This window comes from Quercus robur, chromosome 12 (genome assembly GCF_932294415.1).
Source record: "Quercus robur chromosome 12, dhQueRobu3.1, whole genome shotgun sequence".
NCBI lineage: Eukaryota > Viridiplantae > Streptophyta > Magnoliopsida > Fagales > Fagaceae > Quercus > Quercus robur.
Genome location: NC_065545.1, coordinates 17,200,563 through 17,223,192, shown reverse-complemented (window position 1 = coordinate 17,223,192; position 22,630 = coordinate 17,200,563). Strand labels below are relative to the sequence as shown.

Below are 22,630 nucleotides of genomic sequence, written 5' to 3'. Positions count from 1 at the left end.
CAAGTTGATAACATAATTGTTTGTGTCTGATGATGTCCAAAATTAGCGACCACATGTCCCACTCGAGCTTTGGAGGTCTTGCAAGAAGAATACAAGGAAGGCATCGACCGAATAAGCTACTTTGATGCTTAAGTCGTCACTCACAAAGGTGACATTTAAAGATCAAGAGTGTTTTTTCATACCTTGTTATGCACATGTGAATGTAATTAATGTAGGGCATTTCCAACCATATCCCACAATTGAGGTCGTGGAGTAAGTTTGGGCAGAGTTAAAATGTATCAATCCTTGTTGAGAGTTGAGCTTTGCCTAATCGAAGTGCAGAGGCGGCCCAACATAATTTGGGGTCTAAGGCGAAAATTTATGCGGGACCTTTAATATGTAAATATTAATTAAACAAAATTATTTAATACTAATCAAATTAAGATTAATTTGATACATTAAATACATAAATAATACCAACTAGACTAATGTTAATTTCATATAGAGAATTGAATATCATAGTTGAATTATAAATATTAATAAAAAGAAATAAAAATATATTGCGATTGAAAAAGATACTTTATTTTTGGATATAAGACGATGCATAGTTAAATAAAGTTGTAATCTAATTTTTAATTTTATATTTTGATTTTAAGAGAGAGAGATAGATATTATTTGGCGTGTGCCTTTGTAGGATATTAGTTTACAAAAATCAAAGTCTCAAACTGTCAGGGGAGATTAATCTATAATTGATAATTTAACACATTTGCAACATCTTTTTGAAATCTTTTAGGGTTTCAATTGAGTTAAGATTCTATTGGTCTCGTAATTTGAGAGTCTTAATAGAAATGAAAAAGAAAAATGCGCTAATTAAAAGCACTATAAAATGTTCAAAATATAATGTGACGTTGTCTCTCATTGATGAACTTCATCAATTTAACTAATGAATGTTTATATCACCTTTTTGTGATTAATAACATGACAATTTGTAAGCCAATAGTAAAACTTGTAGTATCCTTAACATTACTAATAAAAAAAATGTACAACCTTTAGAAAATATATATTGAGTTTTATAAAAATTTGGGCCTTTAACTATGGAAAGTGAGGCCTTTTTTCCTAAGAAAATTTTTGTTTTTTGGTGGGGCCTTAGGCCTAGGCCTAACTTGCCTAAGCCTTGAGCCGGCCTTGTCGAAGTGGAACATCTATATTTCCAAAGGAAACGCTAACAAGTGCTCTTAGAGCACTGGTTAATAATCCAATTAAAGAAAATTTTTATGGGAAAAAAAATAATTAATATTTTGATAGCTTTTTTCATTTCCCATAAAAGTAATGTCAAAACTTTTTTAAAATTGATTGTTAATGAGTGCCCTTAGAGCACTCGTTAGCATGACCCTATTTCCAATGCTCTTTGTGGTGGTACTATATGTTGACTCGTTGAACCATCTTATTCTAATTACATTACAATTATTGACAAATTTTACTTAAATGAGACTATATTGCATGGAGTTAAAAAAAAAAAAATTTTGAATATTACTTCAGTTAAAATATAATTATCAAAATTTTAAGATATTTAAAAGGAGGTTTATTTCTATTAGTAATTGTTTTATAATCTATTACAATATTGGGTTTTTGAAATTATATGATTACTCTAATCTCAAAAAACAAATTAGCTTCTAAAAATCACAAGGGAACTCTAGAATTGTTATTGCATTTTTTTTTTTTTTAGAATACTAAGTATTTTTAACACACACACATGAGGGGAGGGAAAAAGGTCTTAAAGATGGAAATAATGTAAGTAACCTTTTTTTTTTTTTTAATTTCCTTAAATAAGTTTTTTGACCTACATATGAAACACAACTACTCTTAAGTTGGATAGCATTAATCAGAATCATGCTGATTGTACATGCCAAAAATAAACACTTTCATTTATTTTTTAAAAGGCAAAACTACGATGTTGGTCCTTGAAAATTACCTACTAAGCGTTTTTGGTCTCTCAAGTTTCAAATGAACTCTATTAGTCCCTAAAGTTTAAAAAATTAGTTCTATTAGTCCCTCTATTAACTTCTATTAGTTTTATTGTTCATGTGGCTAACGGAACAATGATGTGACTTTTTTTAATGACATGGCAAATAAAATATTAGTTATCAAAAAACAAAATTGCCACATCATATTTATTTATATTAATTCATTTTTGTTTTGAAAACTAAAAATTAAATATAATTAAAAAGAAAAAGATTAAAACCTAAACAGCCAATTCTCAAAAATCCCCATTCTCATCGTCCATTCCAGATTTCTTTCACACCGCCAACCTTAATCTTGAATCGCACTGTTAATCTCATTGGTGTGCCATTATACTTTTTTTAAAGTGTTTAGACAATATAAGTACCTAAAGGCATATGTTTCTAAAAAAAAAAGTACCTAAAGGCATAAAGATGACAAAGGGAAGAAACCAAGAAAATCAAGGATAGATGCTGATTATAAGTGTGCCATCCATTTGCTTTCTCATTAATAAGTTCTACTTATCTTCCTTTTGAGTAGACATAATATGCGAATAAAAACCAACATGGATGCTGCCCAAAAATCGATTTTGGTTCTAAGATCATGAATTACTATCGTTTTAGTGACTATTATTCTTGACGATTGGGAAGTAGCTAAAGGAGATAACGATGCCCAATCCCTAATCTGGGTGTACTTCAAGATTGGTGCCGCAATGAGGAGGAAATCTAGAAATGAATGATGAGATTGGGAATTTTTTAAGATAATTATCTTATTTTATTTTAATTTTTGATCTTTTTTCTGTTTAGTTTTTAAACTAAGATGAATTAATATAAATAAATTTGATTTGGCAATTTAGTTTTTAAAAAACTGATGTGTCATCTCTAGTATTTGCCACCTCATTAATTCATTAGACACATAGACAATGAAACTAACGGAAGTTAACAGATGGACCAATAGTGCTCATTTTTTAAATTTTAGGGACTATTAGAGCTCATTTGAAACCTAAAGGACCAAAAGCACCTAATAGGTAAACTTCAAGGACTAACAACGTAGTTTTGCCTTTTTAAAACATATATTGATTTTGGTGTCTCTACAACATTTTATATCAAACTAGGCTCACGACACACGGTTTTTTTTTTTTTTGGGTCTAGTGTCATAATTTCCCTTTTAAAATAAATTGGATAAGTTTGTTTTAAAAACATGGATTAGTAGGAGAATATCCTATTTTGTAAGCATTTTAAGTGGAGTTGGAGATATAATTTTACCGGGTTGTCCTCAAAAAAAAAAATTTTCCTGTTAAACGTAAGATTTATGGGTATTTCTGAACCACATAAAAGTCCAGTTCAAAGATGAGAGAATCCTCTTATAAATAGTAAAGGTATACTTAACAAGTTCTACATGCTTACCAAAACAAGATTGGAACCTAAAATTTTCAATTCCTATGAAAATACCATCCTTAAGTTCAATGTACAATCTCAATCATATTATTAAATTGTACAAACTGACTTCAAATTAGAATGTACAAAGGAAAAAAGAAAAAGAAAAAGAAAATGCACTAACATGACATATTTAGTTTTTTTTTTTTTCACATCCAATCTTTTAGTATACTGGCCGGACGCAACACAAACACAACACAGCACGTATCCTTAACCACATGTCAATCTAATGCATTGAATGAAAGCCCATCCCTAAACATGGTAAAGTTTGTAAGCGACTCTGACAAACAAGTAAAACAAGTTGGTAAAAACTTATCTAAATTAGGTAAAAATCATATTTTTTTAAAAAAAATCATTTCATTGTTAAATCCTCTTTTAATGGTGTGTGTCATATTAAGAAGAAAATTTGAAAGGGGAGATGTTTTTAATAGGGAAATTACAAAAAAGGCACGTACCAAACTCACATTTTTGTTACTATTAAATAAAATAATAATAATAATAACAAAAAAAGCTTAAAGTGAAGAAAAAGAGCCAAACAAAGCTGACCAGCTGAGTTCACTCAGTAACAACCATATATAGAGCAGGCCCAGGCGCTCGAAAGGAGCGTGTTGTGAAGTCAAAGGATAAAAAGCATAAAATGGTTAGGAAGGGTTTGTGTGGGTCCCAGAAAAGAGAGCATAAGAAAGAAAGTCGTATAGTCACGGCGCTGGTTCAAAGTAATAGTATATAAAAAATCAAAAACTCTCTCGGACTCTTTTGCGTTCTTCACGACCATTCACACATACACACTCATATGGTAGACTATTAATTTGTCCCAAACGACCCTCTCTCTCTCCCTCTGCCCTTCATTTTCTTTTTTCTTTTTTTTTTACCGTATTGGTAATGGTAGCTTTTTTTTTTCTACCGTTATCTTAGTATATAAATAGGTGGTGTTTCTCTCTTCACTGGCTCTCTCTCTCTCTCTGAATGAATTATAGAGATATTTGTATTTATATTGTAGCTTGAGAGCTCTCTCGTCGTCGTCGTCTCCAGCTTCCACCATGGGTGGCGATAAGCCTATCAGCCTCGAGGAGATCAAAAATGAGTCCGTTGATCTGGTACTCTCTCTTCCTCTTTCTCTCTCTGTACCTTTTTTTTTTTTTTCTTTTTACGCTGCGTATTGATATTTCTCATATATATATATATGTATATCTCAAAGGATTCTACTGAAGGTAAGCTATACATGCATATGGATGAGTATTCGGTATTTTCATTTCCTATATAGAGAATTTGTTTTTCTGTTACTTACAAATGATTTTTCTGGATGTTTTGGAATTTCAATTTCCGGATTTTTTTTTTTTTTTTTTTTTGTCGTACACTTTCTCATCCATCCACCAACCATGAAACAACGGTGAAAACAGATGTTTCCGTAGAGTGAGAGAGATCTCTGTTTGTTTGGTACGAGTGGTAGAGTTTGTAATATTTTTGAAAATTTATGGGCTAATTTCGAAAACAAATCGGAGATATTTCTTTGGCTTTTGATTTCAATGTGCCTGCGGCGAAAGTCTCGTATAAATTCCGTTTCGGTTGTTGTGATTATTTATTTATTTATTTTGTGTGTATTGCGTCACACCGGAGACTATAGTGTTACGGACGGCTTTGCATGAAGGCTGGCAACAATTTTGGCTTACTGTGAAACCATCAGGACCGTTCAGAACACGTGTTCTCATCACGTGGGCCCAGTGAGTTGGGTTTGGACGGTCCTGATGCAAAGTCATGTATCAAGATTCTTTAATAGCCCAAAAGTTCAGGAATTCCAATCTTTTCATTCACAAATCACAAATACCGTTTTTTTTCTTTAAAAGATAAAGAAAAAAAAAAAAGGAAAGTGAAAAATTGAAAACGAAAATGAAATCCGTGCTTTTTTGAGAAATACGCACCCAATCACATGGAATCCGCGGCTTGACAACGCACGCTTCGTTTGCGTTCATAGAACGTGGCTCTGAAGGGAATCAATTAAAAAAACCATAAATCGAATTTTCCAAACTTTTTTCAACGCGCGCTGGCGCGTGCTCTCACCTAACTTTTTTTTTTTTAAAATTAATTTATTTATTTGGTTCTTCGTTCTCTCTCTGAATTATTACTCCATTTGTTATCATTAAAATTCATTCTATTTGAATTAAAAGAAACTTAAATTATAAAAAAAAGAGCTAGTATTCTGTGTTAGCTGTTTCTATTATAAAGTAATGGGACCTCTGTTTTTTTTTTTTTTTTTTTTTTTGGAATTTGGGTGGTTGGGAGTACTACTTCCGTGGTACCTTTTAGACCTGACGGTTCTTTTTTAATATTTCCCGATTTATTTTTTTAATTTATGAGTGAAATCATTTTGGGGTTTTATTTATTTATTTTGGTAGGTAAAATGGGACAATTTAAATCAAATCAATTTGAAAATCTGACCCAACTTGTGTCCGGTGGAAATTTTCACCGGACATATTGGATGATGGACACGTGTCCACTTTTGGACATGTGTTCATCATCCAACATTTCCACCGGACACAAGCCACATCCTTGAAAATCCTTACAGGGTTGAAGTCACAAAAGGAGACGATTTTGTTGACTTATTAATTATTATTTTTTTCAATCGGTTCTTGACATGTGATTTTTAAAGTTCACATGGGCACTTTGCTAAAACTGGTAACATATGTTATAATATTATGTATAACTGTATAAATAAGCAAATGAATTAAAAAATTAATAAATACAATAATATTTAAATACCATTTGCAACAAATATTCAATTTAAAATTAGTATAAAGACTGTGGGTTCGAATTCATTTAATTTGGTAAAGTGTCTTGTATCGTTGTATAGATTATTTTATTTGAGCTTGTGTGTGATATCATAAATGTTCTCTAATATTAAGCTAATGGGACCGATTGGTTTTAATTTGTGATTAAACATGCGTGGATTTTAGTACTCCTACTGTCCCACACTCACACATGGCTTGTTTATTCACAATGGCGAAAACCTGGAGTTTGTCCCAAAAAGGGGGCCAGATTTTGTTTTGAGGGGTAATGAAATTATTTTGTGAGGGTAGGAATTGAATCCTGAGCTAACTGCTGCTTGTGAAGTAATGGAAAAGAGATCGAATTTGAATTTGCAGCAATGGATACTTTTGTAATCTAGTCATTACTGCTGGTTCTCTTAATTGAATTGTAAATTAAACTCGGCCCAATCATTAAAAATAATTGCCATTGGTGGTACAAAAAAGAACATGGAAATTGATTGGCTAATATGTTAGATATTGATAGAAAGAACATTTCAATACTCATAAAGGTGATCCAGCAACACCATGATCCCAACATGGGATATTGGAATTTTAGTAATGTTGGGGTATATTTGGAGTTCAGAGATGGATCAAGTTCAAAACCTTTTTAATAACAGTTGAGTAATTTATATGTGATTGTTGTCTACAATCAGATAACATTTGTTGGCCATTCTTTCAATCCATATTGCTAATTATGAAAATTCTTTATGGGTGACTCAATAATTTATCATGAAGAATAATAAAGATTGAACTTTTGTCCACAGGAACGGATTCCAATTGAGGAAGTGTTTGAGCAGTTGAAATGTACAAGGCAGGGTCTATCAGCAGAGGAAGGAGCCCACAGGCTTCAAGTTTTTGGACCAAACAAACTAGAAGAGAAAAAGGTCCACAGCATAACCTTTTAATAGATGACAATTGTTTCCTCCTCTTCCTTTTGCAATATGATTGTTTCCATTTGTTGGATTTGTGGGCATGCAATGATTTCTTGTTTTGCTAACAGGAGAGCAAACTTCTCAAGTTCTTGGGTTTCATGTGGAACCCATTGTCTTGGGTCATGGAAGCTGCTGCTCTCATGGCTATTGCCTTGGCAAATGGTGATGGAAAGCCTCCGGATTGGCAGGACTTTGTTGGTATCATTGTCCTTTTGCTGATCAACTCTACAATCAGTTTTATTGAGGAAAACAATGCTGGCAATGCAGCTGCAGCACTTATGGCTGGTCTTGCTCCCAAGACTAAGGTGAAAAACACGTTAACAAACTTTGCGTGCTCTAAAGTTCGTTTGGCTACTGTTCCTTTTTTTTTTTTTTACTAGTTTCTTATGGTGGCAAAAATGTAGGTCCTGAGAGATGGTCGATGGAGTGAACAAGATGCTTCGATTTTGGTTCCCGGAGACATTATCAGCATTAAATTGGGAGATATTGTTCCTGCTGATGCTCGTCTTCTCGAGGGTGATCCTTTAAAAATTGATCAGTCTGCTCTGACTGGAGAATCCCTTCCTGTCACTAAGAACCCCTCAGATGAAGTGTTTTCTGGCTCAACATGTAAACAGGGTGAAATAGAAGCAGTCGTGATTGCCACTGGTGTCCACACCTTTTTCGGTAAAGCTGCCCATTTGGTAGACAGCACCAATCAAGTTGGGCACTTCCAGAAAGTTCTCACTGCAATTGGTAATTTCTGTATATGTTCAATTGCTATCGGAATTATCATTGAGATTATAGTGATGTACCCAATTCAGCATCGCAAGTATAGGAGTGGAATTGACAATCTACTGGTTCTCTTGATTGGAGGAATTCCTATTGCCATGCCAACTGTTTTGTCTGTCACGATGGCTATTGGTTCACACAGGCTCTCACAGCAGGGTGCTATTACAAAGAGAATGACTGCCATAGAGGAAATGGCTGGCATGGATGTTCTCTGCAGTGACAAAACGGGTACTCTAACCCTGAATAAGTTGACTGTTGACACAAATTTGACTGAGGTATTTGCAAAGGGTGTGGAGAAAGAGCTTGTTATGCTTCTCGCAGCAAGGGCCTCTAGGACTGAAAATCAAGATGCCATTGATGCTTGTATTGTAGGGATGCTTGCAGATCCAAAGGAGGTGCAACTTTGGAGTTCTCTTTCTTTTATTTATTTATTTTTTTCATTTTGTGTTGATTGATGTCAAAATTTTCAAAAGATCGTGCTGTATGGTTATCTTATTGTTAATTGAGCAGGCAAGAGCTGGTATCAGAGAGGTTCATTTCCTTCCATTCAATCCTGTAGACAAAAGGACCGCTCTGACCTACATTGATGAAAAGGGAAACTGGCATCGTGCTAGCAAAGGTGCTCCTGAGCAGGTAAGCTTGTTTATGATGTTTTCATATGGAATAAGAAATTGTTCCTGAAATAAATAACTCATTTTTTTTTTCAAAAAATCTTTTTACACAGATTATAACCCTTTGCAACTGCAAGGAGGATGTTAGGAAAAAGGTTCATGCAGTGATTGATAAGTTTGCTGAACGTGGACTTCGATCTTTAGGTGTTGCCAGACAGGTTTGCAGATGTTCCATTTATATATATGTAATGCTGATTTAGTTCAATAATTAATTCCATTGTTGCCTTTATGATTTGTCTATACAGGAAGTACCTGAAAAAACAAAAGAGAGTCCAGGGGGACCATGGCAGTTTGTTGGTTTGTTGCCTCTGTTTGATCCTCCTAGGCATGACAGTGCAGAAACCATCAGAAGAGCACTTAACCTTGGTGTGAATGTCAAGATGATTACTGGTAGATGCCATTGAAACGCCAGTCTCCTTACTCCTTGTATTAATTTTTATTTGTTTTTCATGGCTTATGATTTATATGCTTTTCTCTGTTTCCAGGGGACCAGCTTGCCATTGCCAAGGAAACAGGTCGTAGGCTTGGAATGGGAACAAACATGTACCCCTCTTCTTCATTGCTCGGCCAAGACAAGGATGTTTCCATTGCAGCCCTCCCTGTAGATGAGTTGATTGAGAAGGCTGATGGATTTGCTGGAGTTTTTCCAGGTATGATGTGTGTGTGTGTATACACATTTCTTATTTCATTCCCACCTGTTGTATTCTTTTTCTTCTTATTGTTTTAACAAGCAATAATTCTTCTTCAACTACATCAACAGGAAGCAGTTTCTGAATACTTTAATACAGATCCTCCTTCCCTTTGCAAACATGCACTTTTTCTGTGTCAATATTTATTACAAAATTTCTCAAATTTTTCTTATGTTCTTGACTAAGTACTGAATTGTATCAATCTCAACAATGTAATCCTTAAGTTTCAAGGTTTTGACCATGCTTTGTTGTACTAACTCTTCTTTGAAATTGGTAGAACACAAATATGAAATTGTGAAGAAGCTGCAAGAGAGGAAGCACATTTGTGGAATGACAGGAGATGGTGTCAATGATGCCCCTGCTTTAAAGAAGGCAGATATTGGAATTGCTGTTGCTGATGCAACTGATGCTGCTAGAGGTGCTTCGGACATTGTCCTCACTGAACCAGGTTTGAGTGTCATTATAAGTGCTGTGCTGACTAGCAGGGCTATTTTCCAAAGGATGAAGAATTACACAGTTAGTAACCTTTCATCTTCTTTATTGCTGATAGTTAATGTCCATTTTTGTTCGAGAGTGTCTAAGCTCTTTCCTATTTTGATTTCTCTCCTTTGCAGATCTATGCAGTTTCAATCACTATTCGTATTGTGGTATGTATACTAATAATTTGTATTGGAGATGTTTATGCTGTAATTGATAGTTCTATGGTAAATTCTAATATATTTGTTATATTCTCAATCTGGCAGTTTGGATTCATGTTTATTGCTTTGATATGGAAATTTGACTTTGCACCATTCATGGTTCTAATTATTGCCATCCTAAATGACGGTGAGACATTTATTTCACTGTCAATCTCTTTGTTCATATAATTTACCCTATCAAACTTAGCACAACCATGAGTCTGATTTTGTGCATTACCCTGGCTCTAGGTACAATCATGACAATATCAAAGGATAGGGTGAAGCCATCTCCAATGCCAGACAGCTGGAAACTGAAAGAAATTTTTGCTACTGGCATTGTTCTAGGAGGTTACTTGGCCCTGATGACAGTGATATTTTTTTGGGCTATGAAAGACACAACCTTTTTCTCAGTATGCCTTTTTTTTCTTTTTTCTTTTATTAATAAATCAATTTAGTAGTTTGGTTGCTATTTTTTCAGATGGTATTTGTTTATCATTTTTCGTAATACAGGACAAGTTTCACGTGAGGCCATTGAAAGGAAATGATGAAGAAATGATGGCAGCCTTATACCTTCAAGTTAGTATTGTAAGCCAGGCCCTAATTTTTGTCACAAGGTCTCGCAGCTGGTCCTTTATTGAACGACCTGGCCTTCTCTTGCTTGGTGCTTTTGTAATTGCTCAGCTGGTAAGATTTATATGAGAAGAGGCATCTATCTCTTTCTATTTCTGGTTCGAGCGAAAACTTTTCCTTGTTAACATAGGTGGTTTTTTTTTTTCCTTTCGTGAAACTTGAGTTAGTCCACTGGTTTTTATATGGCTCTATAAGTTCAAAGTGGTCATATACTATCAAGGTGACATGATTAGAAATTTAGAAGTAAAAATGATGAGAACACAGTGGATGGATTCACCTAGGGGATGTGACTTCCTTTGTGGTGCCTATGTCTGTAGTTCGAATATCACCTCCCATTACAGCTTTATCTAACTTCATAAAAAAAATTCAAGTGCACCTTCTATCTCTACACCACAATTTGCACGTTGTGTTGTTTAACAGGAGTTCAACTGCATTTGACCAATTTAATTTTTGTGGTATGTCCAAGTGTTATGATTGGGTTCTATATGATATGCTATTATGGGTTTTGCATGTTAGATATCAAAGAGTTTTTTATATTGATTTGTAACACAAACCATACTGTATTTCACAGATAGCAACTTTCATAGCAGTATATGCAGATTGGGGTTTTGCACGGATAAAAGGAATGGGCTGGGGTTGGGCCGGTGTAATCTGGCTTTATAGTCTTGTAACATATTTCCCACTTGATATCCTCAAATTTGCAATCCGCTACATTCTGAGTGGAAAGGCTTGGGATAATCTTTTGGAGAACAAGGTATGCTTTGTGATTATATTTTTAAATGATGGACATTTTAATACTAGAATCATGTCCAGTATTACTCTTGTTTTTAATTTGATTGTTTTTTTTTTTTTTTTGCTTCCTTTCCATAACAGACTGCCTTTACTACAAAGAAAGACTATGGAAAAGAAGAGAGAGAAGCACAATGGGCAGCTGCACAGAGGACCCTGCACGGTCTTCAACCACCTGAAACCAGCAACCTTTTCACTGAGAAGAGTAGTTACAGGGAGCTTTCAGAGATAGCAGAGCAAGCCAAGCGACGTGCTGAGGTTGCAAGGTAAGCTATTTCATCATGAAAAAACAAAGTATAAATTAAAAGGATATGTGTGAATGAATGCACTTAAAGTGTATTAGTAAGTTTTGTTCTTTCCACTTTAATTCTAACTTGTAGCACTCTTTACTGGTTTTACTTACATTTGAGATTTAGACCTAAGGCATGGATGCTTGAGTATCAAATTACATGCCTAATGATGTAAGCGAAAGCAATTTGTTGAGGCAACTAGTCTTGGAAAAATTTACCACTGAATGAGAAAGGCCCCTAGGTAGAGAAAGCGTTTGCATGACCCTTTCCAGATGTTTTAAAGCATGTTTGCCAGCATCCAATGTACCCGTATGAAAGACTTGGTTCAGAAACATCCGAGCAACCCCCTCCACTTTTACTTTTTTTTTTTCTGCACAATAATTTTCATATCCTTTTTTGTATTCATGCTTAGTGGAGTGCAGGAACAGTTAAATGACAACATTCACACAAGGTGAATTTATTTGGTTTCTTATAAAAGGTGATTTGAATTGTGGTTTCAGGTTAAGGGAGCTGCATACCCTGAAGGGGCACGTCGAATCAGTGGTTAAGCTGAAAGGACTGGACATTGATACAATCCAGCAACATTACACAGTTTAAAGAGCTAAGTTAGTCTTCCTTAGAGAGAACTCATCAAAGTGTTATGTTCTCCCAGAGAAAGCCAACAATGATGACGAACGAAGCCTTAAACTTTAATTTCTAGTTTAGAGCGATAATTAATCCTTTTGGTTCATGTCAATTAGTTACTAAAGCTTGTTGTCTCTCTGACAAGTTCAGATGAAGAGCGCTGTTCTCTTTTTAAAAGCCAAATAATATCATTTGCACAGTTTCATCCTTTTGTATTTTTCCCGCTAAGGTTTATCTTTTTCCTGTTGGTTGTTACATGAATCTACAGCTCTGATGGACCAAGAAAATTTTTATTAAGATCTGATCAGTGCCTTCAACAAAAACGGAAGCCTTAATTGCTCTTGCATCCCACACAGAATAAAAACTTTGTGTGCAAATTGGCCTATAGTGATATGTCGTTTGACCCATTAATTCTAATAAGGCAGTTCAACAGACTTGCTGGTAAAAGTTGAGGAGTGATTTTTCGTTTGACGACTCCTGAAGGATTAAATTTTGTGTACATATTGCTGATGTCTTTTTTTTTCTGGTGAAATGGTGCATTCAAATGAAAACAATATCAAGTACAAAATAGTCTATGGTATTAAGAGAACGAAGGTAAAAAACTGTGTGGGGGTACATAACACCTCTAGTATTGGCCTTAAGTTGGCTTACAACTCAAGGATGATGTTTCATGCATTGCAAATATGCAAAATAGAAAAATAAACATCATAGAGACATCCTTTCTTGGCGAGGAAAATGCAATGGATTTGCTGGCTTCAATGATTTTATTACCATTAAATGTGACTCCTTCCACGAGGTGTTTGTTTTTACTAAACCAAATTTCCCAACAGATGATAGTGAATAACACTCTCCATTTAGGCTAGTGTTGTACATCACAATTTCTAGGTATGTTGATTTTAGCCCAAACAACCAGGTTATGATCACTTTTCTGTAGAAATGGGGGATTGAAAAGAAACAAGTCACCTTAATAGCTTGTTTGGATTGAGGGAGAGTAAAGTAGGTCGGAAATTAAGCGTGTAGAGTAGAGTTGGTCGGAAATTATGATGGATTGAGGGGGAGGGAGAGGGAGTAGAGTAGGCTAATCGGCCAACTTTACTCAACTCCCCCTAAATCCAAACAAGTAAAATCCCAAGAATCCGCTTGATCCAAAAGTTAGGCTGCAGTTAAATGTTCATTTGTTCATTTATAGCAGAATTTGGATTAGAGCAAGCAATGGCCCCATGCCCAACCCTTGGGCCAAAAAAAAAAAAAAAAATCTTTGAGTAAAATTAACTTAAAGGTACTACATAGGTAGTGCAAAATATTTATTGCAATGTAAATTTTACAAAGAAAATGAATATCATCTAGTTAACCATACTGCAATCGTGCCTAATTTCCCCTTGGTTTCCAGTCTTAACACCCACCCTCCCAAGCTTAGTCATGGCAGTAACAAAAGCCTTTTCAAAGGCTTTGCTTTTGGTAGCAAATAGATTCACAATTTGTCTTGATCTCTTATCAGTAAACAAAATTTGATCAGAGGTGAAAAGTCCCTTTCCTTGCTGGAGGTTCTTGTAGTACATGTTATCAAGTTTCCGGGGTGTGTAAGGGTCCATGTCAATGGCAATTCTGGGGTCTACATGTTTGGGGCACATTTGTTGGAGCTGCTTTGCATATGACGGATTGAGTGTTGGGTCAATTTTGTTCTTACTTTTGTAGTTGTAAATCCGATTGGAGAATCGACTGCAGTGTGAGAATCCGATAGAATGTGCCCCTACAATAACTCATTTTTTCAGCTAGGGAATAAAATGAATGAAGATTTAATTATAAATACAAAGATATAGAAAACAAATTTTTTCTAATGTTATTTGCTTGGACAAAACTTATATATAGAATCTTAGACTACATGGTTTTATTGATTAACGCAATATGCTAACTTTCCCAATAATAAATAAATTCTTTTTTTTTTTAATGGAGAAAATAAAGATAAATAAATTCAACCACGTATTTTAATATTTTATCAACCAATGCAAAAACATAGATAAATTTAATTGAAGACAATTCCTAAGAATCTGCACCTAAGTTTTAACATGTGAGTGATTGTTAAATTTAGATAATCTTTTTTCTTTTTTCTTCTTTTTTGAGAAGGTAAACTTGGATAATCTTGTAATGGAGGAAAAAAAGAGAGGAAAATGTTAAAATTACAACCAATTTTACTATAAAATGGTTACAAAATTTGCTATGGTAATGAATTTGATTAAAATTGCATTAACAACAATTAATAAATTTCATATTATTCATTGTTATTATGTGTTTAAAAGTTGATACGTTAATTTGTGAAAACTTGTGTGTTACAAACACAACACTTCAAAAATAAAAAACTCCATCTCTCCATATTCAGTCTATTAAATTTTGAGCCAATCAATAGCATATTTATGGAAAACTAAAAACCACAGTCTAGAAATTATTTTAGTTCGGATTTGGGAATATTATGTATGTACAATTGATTGAGAAGTGCATTATTTTCTGAAATTGAGAAACTTCATGGATTTTCATGGTCCACAACCTCAAAGATTTCTAATTTTCTATAGTACCTACCTGATAGTGCGATTAGATCTACTAGGGTCAGACCATGTTTAGCAAACATGGAATGGAGCTCGTCCAAATTAAAATCAGGACTAGGGAGGTGGTGTGGGACACTAGCCATGGTTGAGCTTCTCCCATCAAGTCTTCCCAATTCTACAGCATAGTATGGTCCCCCTGCCTGTTCCAAAATACATGTTCACTCAGTCAGATACAGAAACTCTTACAAGTAAAAATGTGAAAAGCAACAAGTATTAAAAGTTATCAGTAAATCTAGCTCCTACAGTTACATTATCCAGAGCTTCTCAACTACTTCTATTCTTCGAGTACCTATTCTTCGAGTACTTGACTATTCCTCCGTATGTGTATAGTCTTCTGTTCTACTCACATCGTATAATCACATGGAAGAATCTCTTAAGGGTGATTCTATGATGTTTGGTTAAACGTTTCAAACCAAACCCTCGAAGAATATCCACATTATACATTAGAATCACTGGAATTTTGACTAAACATAAATAATCACATTTACAAAGAATTATGATAGATAAAGAAATTGAAGCAACCAAATCCTTTAACTAGAATGAAGTAATGTCTGCAAAGAGAGATGCTTATTTACCAAATGAACGACATCCCTAGTGGCAATGGCCAAAATATCAGCACAAGAAACCTTATTCTTACACCTGGGCACACGATCAACCGCGGCTTTGGCTTTAATCACTGTGTCAAAACCATCCCCAGCTAGTGAAATATTATCTGGACCATCCTTCTCTGATTTACGATTCCTAGAAGCTAGCAAAACCGAAGCATCACAGCCCTGTTGAAACAAATACCACACTCTTTTGTCACTCATGAGTGTATATTAATTAACAATGCAAAAAACCAATTAAATTGAGTTTGGAAGGAAATGAACCTGGACAAAACAGTCATGGAAGAAGAGCCTAAGAGTGGCTGGAGCTGTTACAAATGTGTTGTGGTATTTTTGTTTGACTGCAGAGTGGACTATTGCCTCAACATTGGGGCATGAGTTTCGGTAGTAGTTAAGATGAAGAGCATAACTTGTGGTGAGGAGGAGTAGGAAGAAAAGAAAATGAAGAATTTGGACTTGGGGGGTCATTTTTTTTTGTGTTAATGTTTCGTTTGGGTTTTAGTAAATTTCATTGTCATACTTATATATATCATATGAGCTGAAACAGAATGAAGAGGATAATACCAGTTATTCCCAATCTTTCAAGAATCTCTAGGGGTACCTAGAGACTTAGCAGAGGGACTTGAGCAGATACAGACAACCCAAAAAAGCAAGATTGGATAAAACGCACACTATTAACCGACACTATTATTTTTTAACATCTAGAATCTCAACCGTTCAACATGCTAGTATCACACACATGTGATGGGTTTTGGAAAACAGGGCTCAGTATGGGTATGGCATGTGAATATTGATATTGTTTTCACTTTTGGGGTGGGATAGCAGTGCTTCCTTAAATTAATCAGCAAAAGAAAAGTGCTTTTTGCCATAATGTATGTAATAAATGAGGAATTTGTTCGAGCTAAAAGGGCCTGAGTTTGATTTGGTAATGATCTGGCTTCCACTATTTCGAAGCACTCTTTTAATAGATGGTTAGCTGTTAACATAGTTTCTACTTTCTACTCATGATTGGCTCCCTAGTTAGGTTTACAATGGAGAATTGAAGTGCAAAGATCACTTGTTTTTTTTGGGTGCTCTTTTATTCAAAGGTTATGGCAACAAGTTTTGAGGCTGTGGAACAAAGTTTCTCTCTAAATTAGTTTGGAGAGAATTTTTAAACTTCTCATATATATATATTTTTTGTATAAATTTTGAAAATCTAACCGTAAAAATTTATGTTACTTATATTTTTAACATGCATATCAAATTTCGTTCAAATTGGATATTATTTACTATTCGATCAATAAACTTATTTTTTATACACAATTTTAGATCATAAAAATTTGAAATTTTAACATTTGTTTGATGAAATAGCAATTGATTTTTTATCTTCTTGAAATTTTACATGCATGAAAAATATAATAAGAATATGCAATCTAACGGTTAGATTTTCAAAATTCACACTCAATATAGAGATATATGAAGAGTTTGTAGAGTTTCTCTCCAAACTAGTTTGGAGAGAAACTTTGTTCTAATATGTATTATATGAATCGAGTTTGTAATATTTGTCAAAGCTCAAGATTTAAAGGTCCAAGATGCAACTTAAAGAAAACCTTCATTCAAGAGTTTGATTATCCTTTGATCAATGCTCGATCAATGAAACATGATACTTCAACAACCTTTTGGAAGAGGATTTCGATTTTCAACTAATGTTTGACTATAGTTTTTGATAGAAAATCGTGAAATTGCAATTTGATGTGTTTTATTGAAGTTGATTATTGCCTAGGTTTTTGTACCCTACATGCAAACATTTAAAAAGACATCTTATGAACACAACTTCAAAATGTTTAGAGTGGCTAGTGTCGTGCACTTCATTGAGAGAAAACCTAAATTCAAAAGTCCATATTCACAATAGAGTTGCTGCATTTTGGTGGTCAATAGCTAAAATCACAAAACAATCAATCATTGTGTGCTGCTAGAGAGTTCAAATCTTCAAGAAGGGTCCTTAGAATTGGTACTAAGAGAATCTAGTCTTGATTACGAATGAGGTTCGGGAAAGAGATTTACATACGTAGAGTTTAAAAGTTTTGAAGTTGGTGTGGGGTTGTATTGGGAATTTAAACTACCAAGTAATGCCTAGGGTCAATGATTTGAACCAAATTGCAAAACTTCTCTTCTATAGTGAATTGCCTTGTTTGGGGTGCTCTCTATGGTTTTCCAATTCGTCACCAAATCTGTGAGTTTCTTGTGTTTATATTTATATATATATATATATATATATATATTTTTTTTTTTTTCAGATTTGGTATTTATTATGACTGATATTAATTAATCTAAGTTGTAATCACCTAATCAACTTAATTAATTCGCATAACTAAGAAAAGGGGTTTAAAATATATTTTTGAGGTTGAAATCATGAAGTGGGCTATCCATGAGCTTAGAGGAAAGATGTTTCAAGTGAAGCCATTTTAGGCTTGCTTGGTTTGCAACTATATATCATATTTAACTGCAATGCAGTGCAAAAATTCAAAATGATATGAGAAGGGTTGTATGCCGTAGAAAAGTCAAAAACTCTATTTTTACTTGAGTCTTTGGTAGGCTGTCTTCGACGAACGAACGTCAGTTTGTTGGGCTGTAGCTATAGCTGTACGGTTTGTGGGTTTATTGATGTTGAATAGTGTGTCATAACTCATAATAATGGCAGATCTTGTTGAATAGGGTGGGTGGGTTTGTTTGTGTCGGTCTAGGTAAGGATAGTAGGGTAGTCGATTATATGTGGCCACATGGGTGGATACAATTCCCACACATTTAATAATTCTCTCAAATTTTTCAATCCTAAGTCCTAACACAACTTGTGTATTAATCAGGTTGTTATTGTATGATTTACGTAATCCCGCTTAATAAAAAGTTGTGTTGGAATTCAAATATATAGAATTATCAAGAGTCTAGTTCAAATTCTCATTCCCTTCTTCCCACTTGTTATAAGAAGGAAAAAAAGAAAATAAAAGAGAAGTGTACTACATTCGCAACGATACTTGAAATACCACCCAATTAACATACTTTTATATTGTATAAGTACTATTACAGGTTAAATAAATTATATCAAAATGAATTACAGGTTAAATAAATCATATCAAAATGAATCTAACATGCTTAAATATGAGTAATTAATCAGTCAATTTATTTTTATTGTAGGTTAAGCAAGTTGACACAAATTCAACCAATTTAGGAATCGCATCCAAGCAGAACTGTCTCCATTTTGACATGAATTTGATTACACAGAACACTAACCTCCTTATTCGAATATCATGTCAACCATTACCACCTTTAATATGTATCGTTTTGTTTGTCTTTTTATTATTATTTGTATGGTAATATTTTTGCCCATTCATTAAAAATAAAGAAAGAAAGTGAAATTCCTGTCTCACATGAATTGTAATGAAAAGGAAATTAAATTCTATGCAAATATGATGACAAGAGGAAAAGGACCTAATAATCTACAAACTTTTTACAATCGCACATGAGGTGCTGTGATATGGCCAAAAATTTTTTATGGCCGACTTCAATAGCTTGCCATTTTCTGAAAAGAAAATAATATTAGGATTAGATTAATAAATGAAATTTTGAATTACAAAATTTCACAGGTATGGACTTTTTAAAATCAGCCTCTAGAAAGTAGAAACTACCAAATGGATTAATTCATAGTACCATCCTTGTGTGTTGTAAAGGAATGGTTCCAAAATGTTTGACATTTGGTCTCTCTCTCTCTCTCTCATTGGAACTACATCAAAATCACGGACTGCAAGCAAGTCTGCAACATCACGGATAGACTGTTCGAAAAATTCTTGTGACTTTAAATAGATGAATACAAATGGTAAATATATATGACACACACACACATATATATATATATATATATATATAAACATTTTATGTAACAAATCTCAAAGTTTTGCTCGTATCAACTTCTTTCGCATTTTTATTAAGTACAACTTTTTTTTTTTTTTCCAAATGTTTATGTGTTTGTCATTTAAATTTGGAAGCCATTAAAAGTTCGAAATTTTGGGAATTGGATATTATCATGTTCTTATTTCACTACACCTAAACAATTCATTTGTTTTTACCCCCCTACTTTGTCACATGTTTGAAAAATATTTGGACATATCATGGAGCACAATGCTAAGCAAGAAGCAACTAAGTTGAGTAGTTTCGAATTTTTATTTGTGTTTGAGTTTTTTTTACTTGACGACAGGAATTGATTTTTTTAGTTATAAGAGTACATGACTTATAATGAGATAATAAATATGATTTTTATTTTATTTGTAGACGATGGAAAAACCAATAACAAAATTTTACTTTTTCATCTATGAATTTTGTCAAACTACATATTGCAATTAAGTAGAAGATGAATTTTTTACAAACTCTTCGATTTTATATATTAAAAGGGAAAAAAAAAAAACTGTGAAATTTAGTAACAAAAATCATACCATATATAATTTTAATATTTAAAATAATTGAGTTCTATTTTAATATGTAAGTTGAAAAATGTACAGCTAGAAGAAATAATTATTTTATGTTTATTTTTAAGAAAAAATTAAATAGATACTTGTTTGAATTTTATATATCTAGTTTAGAATTTTAAGGGCCGTTTAATATGGTATTTTAAGTAACATTTTTCAGTTTTTAAACAATATTTCATGTATTTTTACACACTTTTTTACCCATACGTATTTTTAAAAAATACAAACAACGTTACTAAGCAGGCCCTAGTGTACCATAAATGGTAAAAAATTTCAGTTCATTCATACTTTTTCTGTCCCTACCTCACATGGGTATTCTGGTTAGTGGTTACCATGAACCTGATTCATTAAATGTCGTATTGAGCATCACATTATTCCACCTAAAAATTGATTAGTACGATGAAGATAATGGTAGAATGGAAGGTCATACTTGCAAATTAGCCAGTGACATAGAACATCAAAAACAATTTCTTGAAAAGAAGTGAGTTGACATAGATAGATAGAACAATCAATGATCCATAACAATACAGTGAAAAAGTTTCGGGAAAAGGCATACCCTACCCCGTAATTTCTCTTCTTTTTTTAACCTAAATTTGACAAAACGGGCTCAAGTAAGTTTTCCCTAATAAAGTGGGAAACAATTTAGAATAAAAATTGAGTAATGATAGAGATTAAAAAAAAAAATTTGTTATAATTTGTCACATAGTGAATTTTGAGTGGCAAAAGTGTAGACCCATTATTTAATCTCCATCATTCACAACTTACCACATAATGAGTTGTAATAAAAATTGTGAAATCCTTTGTATCCCAGCATTTTTCGTAAAAATTGCAAATTGGCATAGATGATAGAAGCATCAATGATCTAGAACACAAACAATAATACAGTGAAAGAGTGAATTGGCATAGAAAGCAAAGCATCAATGATCCACAAAATCAACATCGATCACGTGAACGATGAAAGAGGGGGAAAAGTGTATATCCAAAATGAAGCTGACTGGTGTCCCCACTCCGTTTTCTTTTTCGCTTTCTCTTCTTTTTTTTGTCTTTCTTTTTTTCCTTTTTCTTCTTTTCTCTTTGACTACTTTGGATAATGGTAAATAATACAGCAAAAGGCAGAATAGTACTTTTAAAGGAAAATTTCACGTGAATAGCACTAGGGAAAATTTTTTTGGTAATATAGACTTTTTCTAGAATTCATGTTTGTCAAATTCGAGTTTCAACTCAAACTCGAGTTTAGGTTGCATGACAAGTATAACAAATTGGAACTCGAATTTGCTAAATTTGATTTTGGGTTGGAACTCGAGTTTGTCAAACTCGAGTTCCAAAAAGATTCTACATAACAAAATAACTTCAGACACATGCTATTCTCCTAAAATTTTCCTTAAAAAATATTATTTAGCCAAACTCGAGTTCTAAAAAGATTCTACATAACAAAATAACTTCAGACACATGCTATTCTCCTAAAATTTTCCTTAAAAAATATTATTTAGCAAATTTTACCTAAATAAACACTACAAATTTTACCACATAAAGTTAAGAAATTAATGTTGTAATGAATGTGATTGGTAAGATTAACGAATGTTTGAAATGTTTCTTTGTGATTAGTGAGTTCATAGACTCTATATGATAAAATTTATAGCATCCTTAGCATCATCTCTAGTACTTTTGCCCAAAAAAAAACTATTTAGAATAGAAATTGAAGAAAAGGTGAATTTAGCAATACTGAAGAATGGGCAAATTTGCTAATATTGAAATTAAAATTAAAATATATTTAAAAAAACAAAACAAACCAACAGGAGATAGGCTTTCTCAAAATAGTGGAGCAGATTATGTATTTTCAGGATTTAGATCTATTGTACCATACAATTACCACTTGTTGTGAGAGGTAAAAGTTAGAATGATAAAAAATAATGATAAATAAAAATTAAAAAAGTACTAATAAGATAAAAGGTTATAAATAATTTAACCATCTTAATTCTTAATTTCTACCTTGCAAAGTTGCAATCCATTGCCAACCTTTATTATTGAATCCAGTCACCTTTATTACTGAAAGGGAAATGGTGCACATGCTGGGAACATAAAGTTTTCGTTACCATATTAACCATATAACAATGTATCACCAAGAATGGACCCTCCCAAAGACGAAGGAATTTTCATGTGCACTCGGCATATGAGACAATTCTCTCATTGACATTAGGGTTTCATAATTCCATTCTTGGGGTCCACATATCAACAAGAGAGACGTCTCATACATTGATGAGGCCCACATGTCAGTGAAAGATGGTCTCATACGTCTTTTTTTTGGTAAAGAGGAAATTGCATTAAAAGAAACTAAAGAGAAACAGCAAGTTCAGGGATAGTCCTGTTACAATACATTCCAACCTTATCCGAGCTTATAAGCTCAAGAAGATCCACAGGCGGATCTTGGTACAAAATAAAACTACTAGCTTGAAGAGCACCTGTCCTAGCTAAGAAATCAGCACAATAATTTGCTTCACAATAGCAATACCCGATCCGGACTTGGGCTAGCTGGGAAATCGGCTGCCTGCTGCTTTCCCACAAAATGTGTCGATTTCACTTCCATCAAATGAATTGATGTCCAAATTAAATAATATGAATTAGTTACCGACAAAAAG

At 33.4% G+C, this 22,630-nt stretch overlaps 2 protein-coding genes across 2 annotated transcripts; one reads left to right on the top strand and one right to left on the bottom strand.

Annotated features, from left to right (window-relative positions):
* The first annotated feature begins 4,341 nt into the window (after positions 1-4,341).
* On the top strand, positions 4,342-12,498 carry LOC126708652 (plasma membrane ATPase 4). The gene is made up of 16 exons (XM_050408493.1): positions 4,342-4,510; positions 6,982-7,101; positions 7,218-7,454; positions 7,554-8,315; positions 8,431-8,553; positions 8,645-8,749; positions 8,837-8,981; positions 9,077-9,241; positions 9,558-9,796; positions 9,895-9,927; positions 10,024-10,105; positions 10,207-10,367; positions 10,468-10,641; positions 11,159-11,341; positions 11,461-11,642; positions 12,167-12,498. Exons 1-16 carry the CDS (start codon positions 4,454-4,456, stop codon positions 12,261-12,263), a joined length of 2,865 nt encoding a protein of 954 aa, XP_050264450.1. The 5' UTR covers positions 4,342-4,453; the 3' UTR covers positions 12,264-12,498.
* Positions 12,499-13,558: 1,060 nt separating this feature from the next.
* On the bottom strand, positions 13,559-16,252 carry LOC126708653 (peroxidase 16-like). The gene is made up of 4 exons (XM_050408494.1): positions 15,760-16,252; positions 15,466-15,663; positions 14,865-15,030; positions 13,559-14,040 (listed from the first exon to the last, which is right to left on the bottom strand). Exons 1-4 carry the CDS (start codon positions 15,961-15,963, stop codon positions 13,634-13,636), a joined length of 975 nt encoding a protein of 324 aa, XP_050264451.1. The 5' UTR covers positions 15,964-16,252; the 3' UTR covers positions 13,559-13,633.
* Between the last annotated feature and the right edge of the window lie 6,378 nt (positions 16,253-22,630).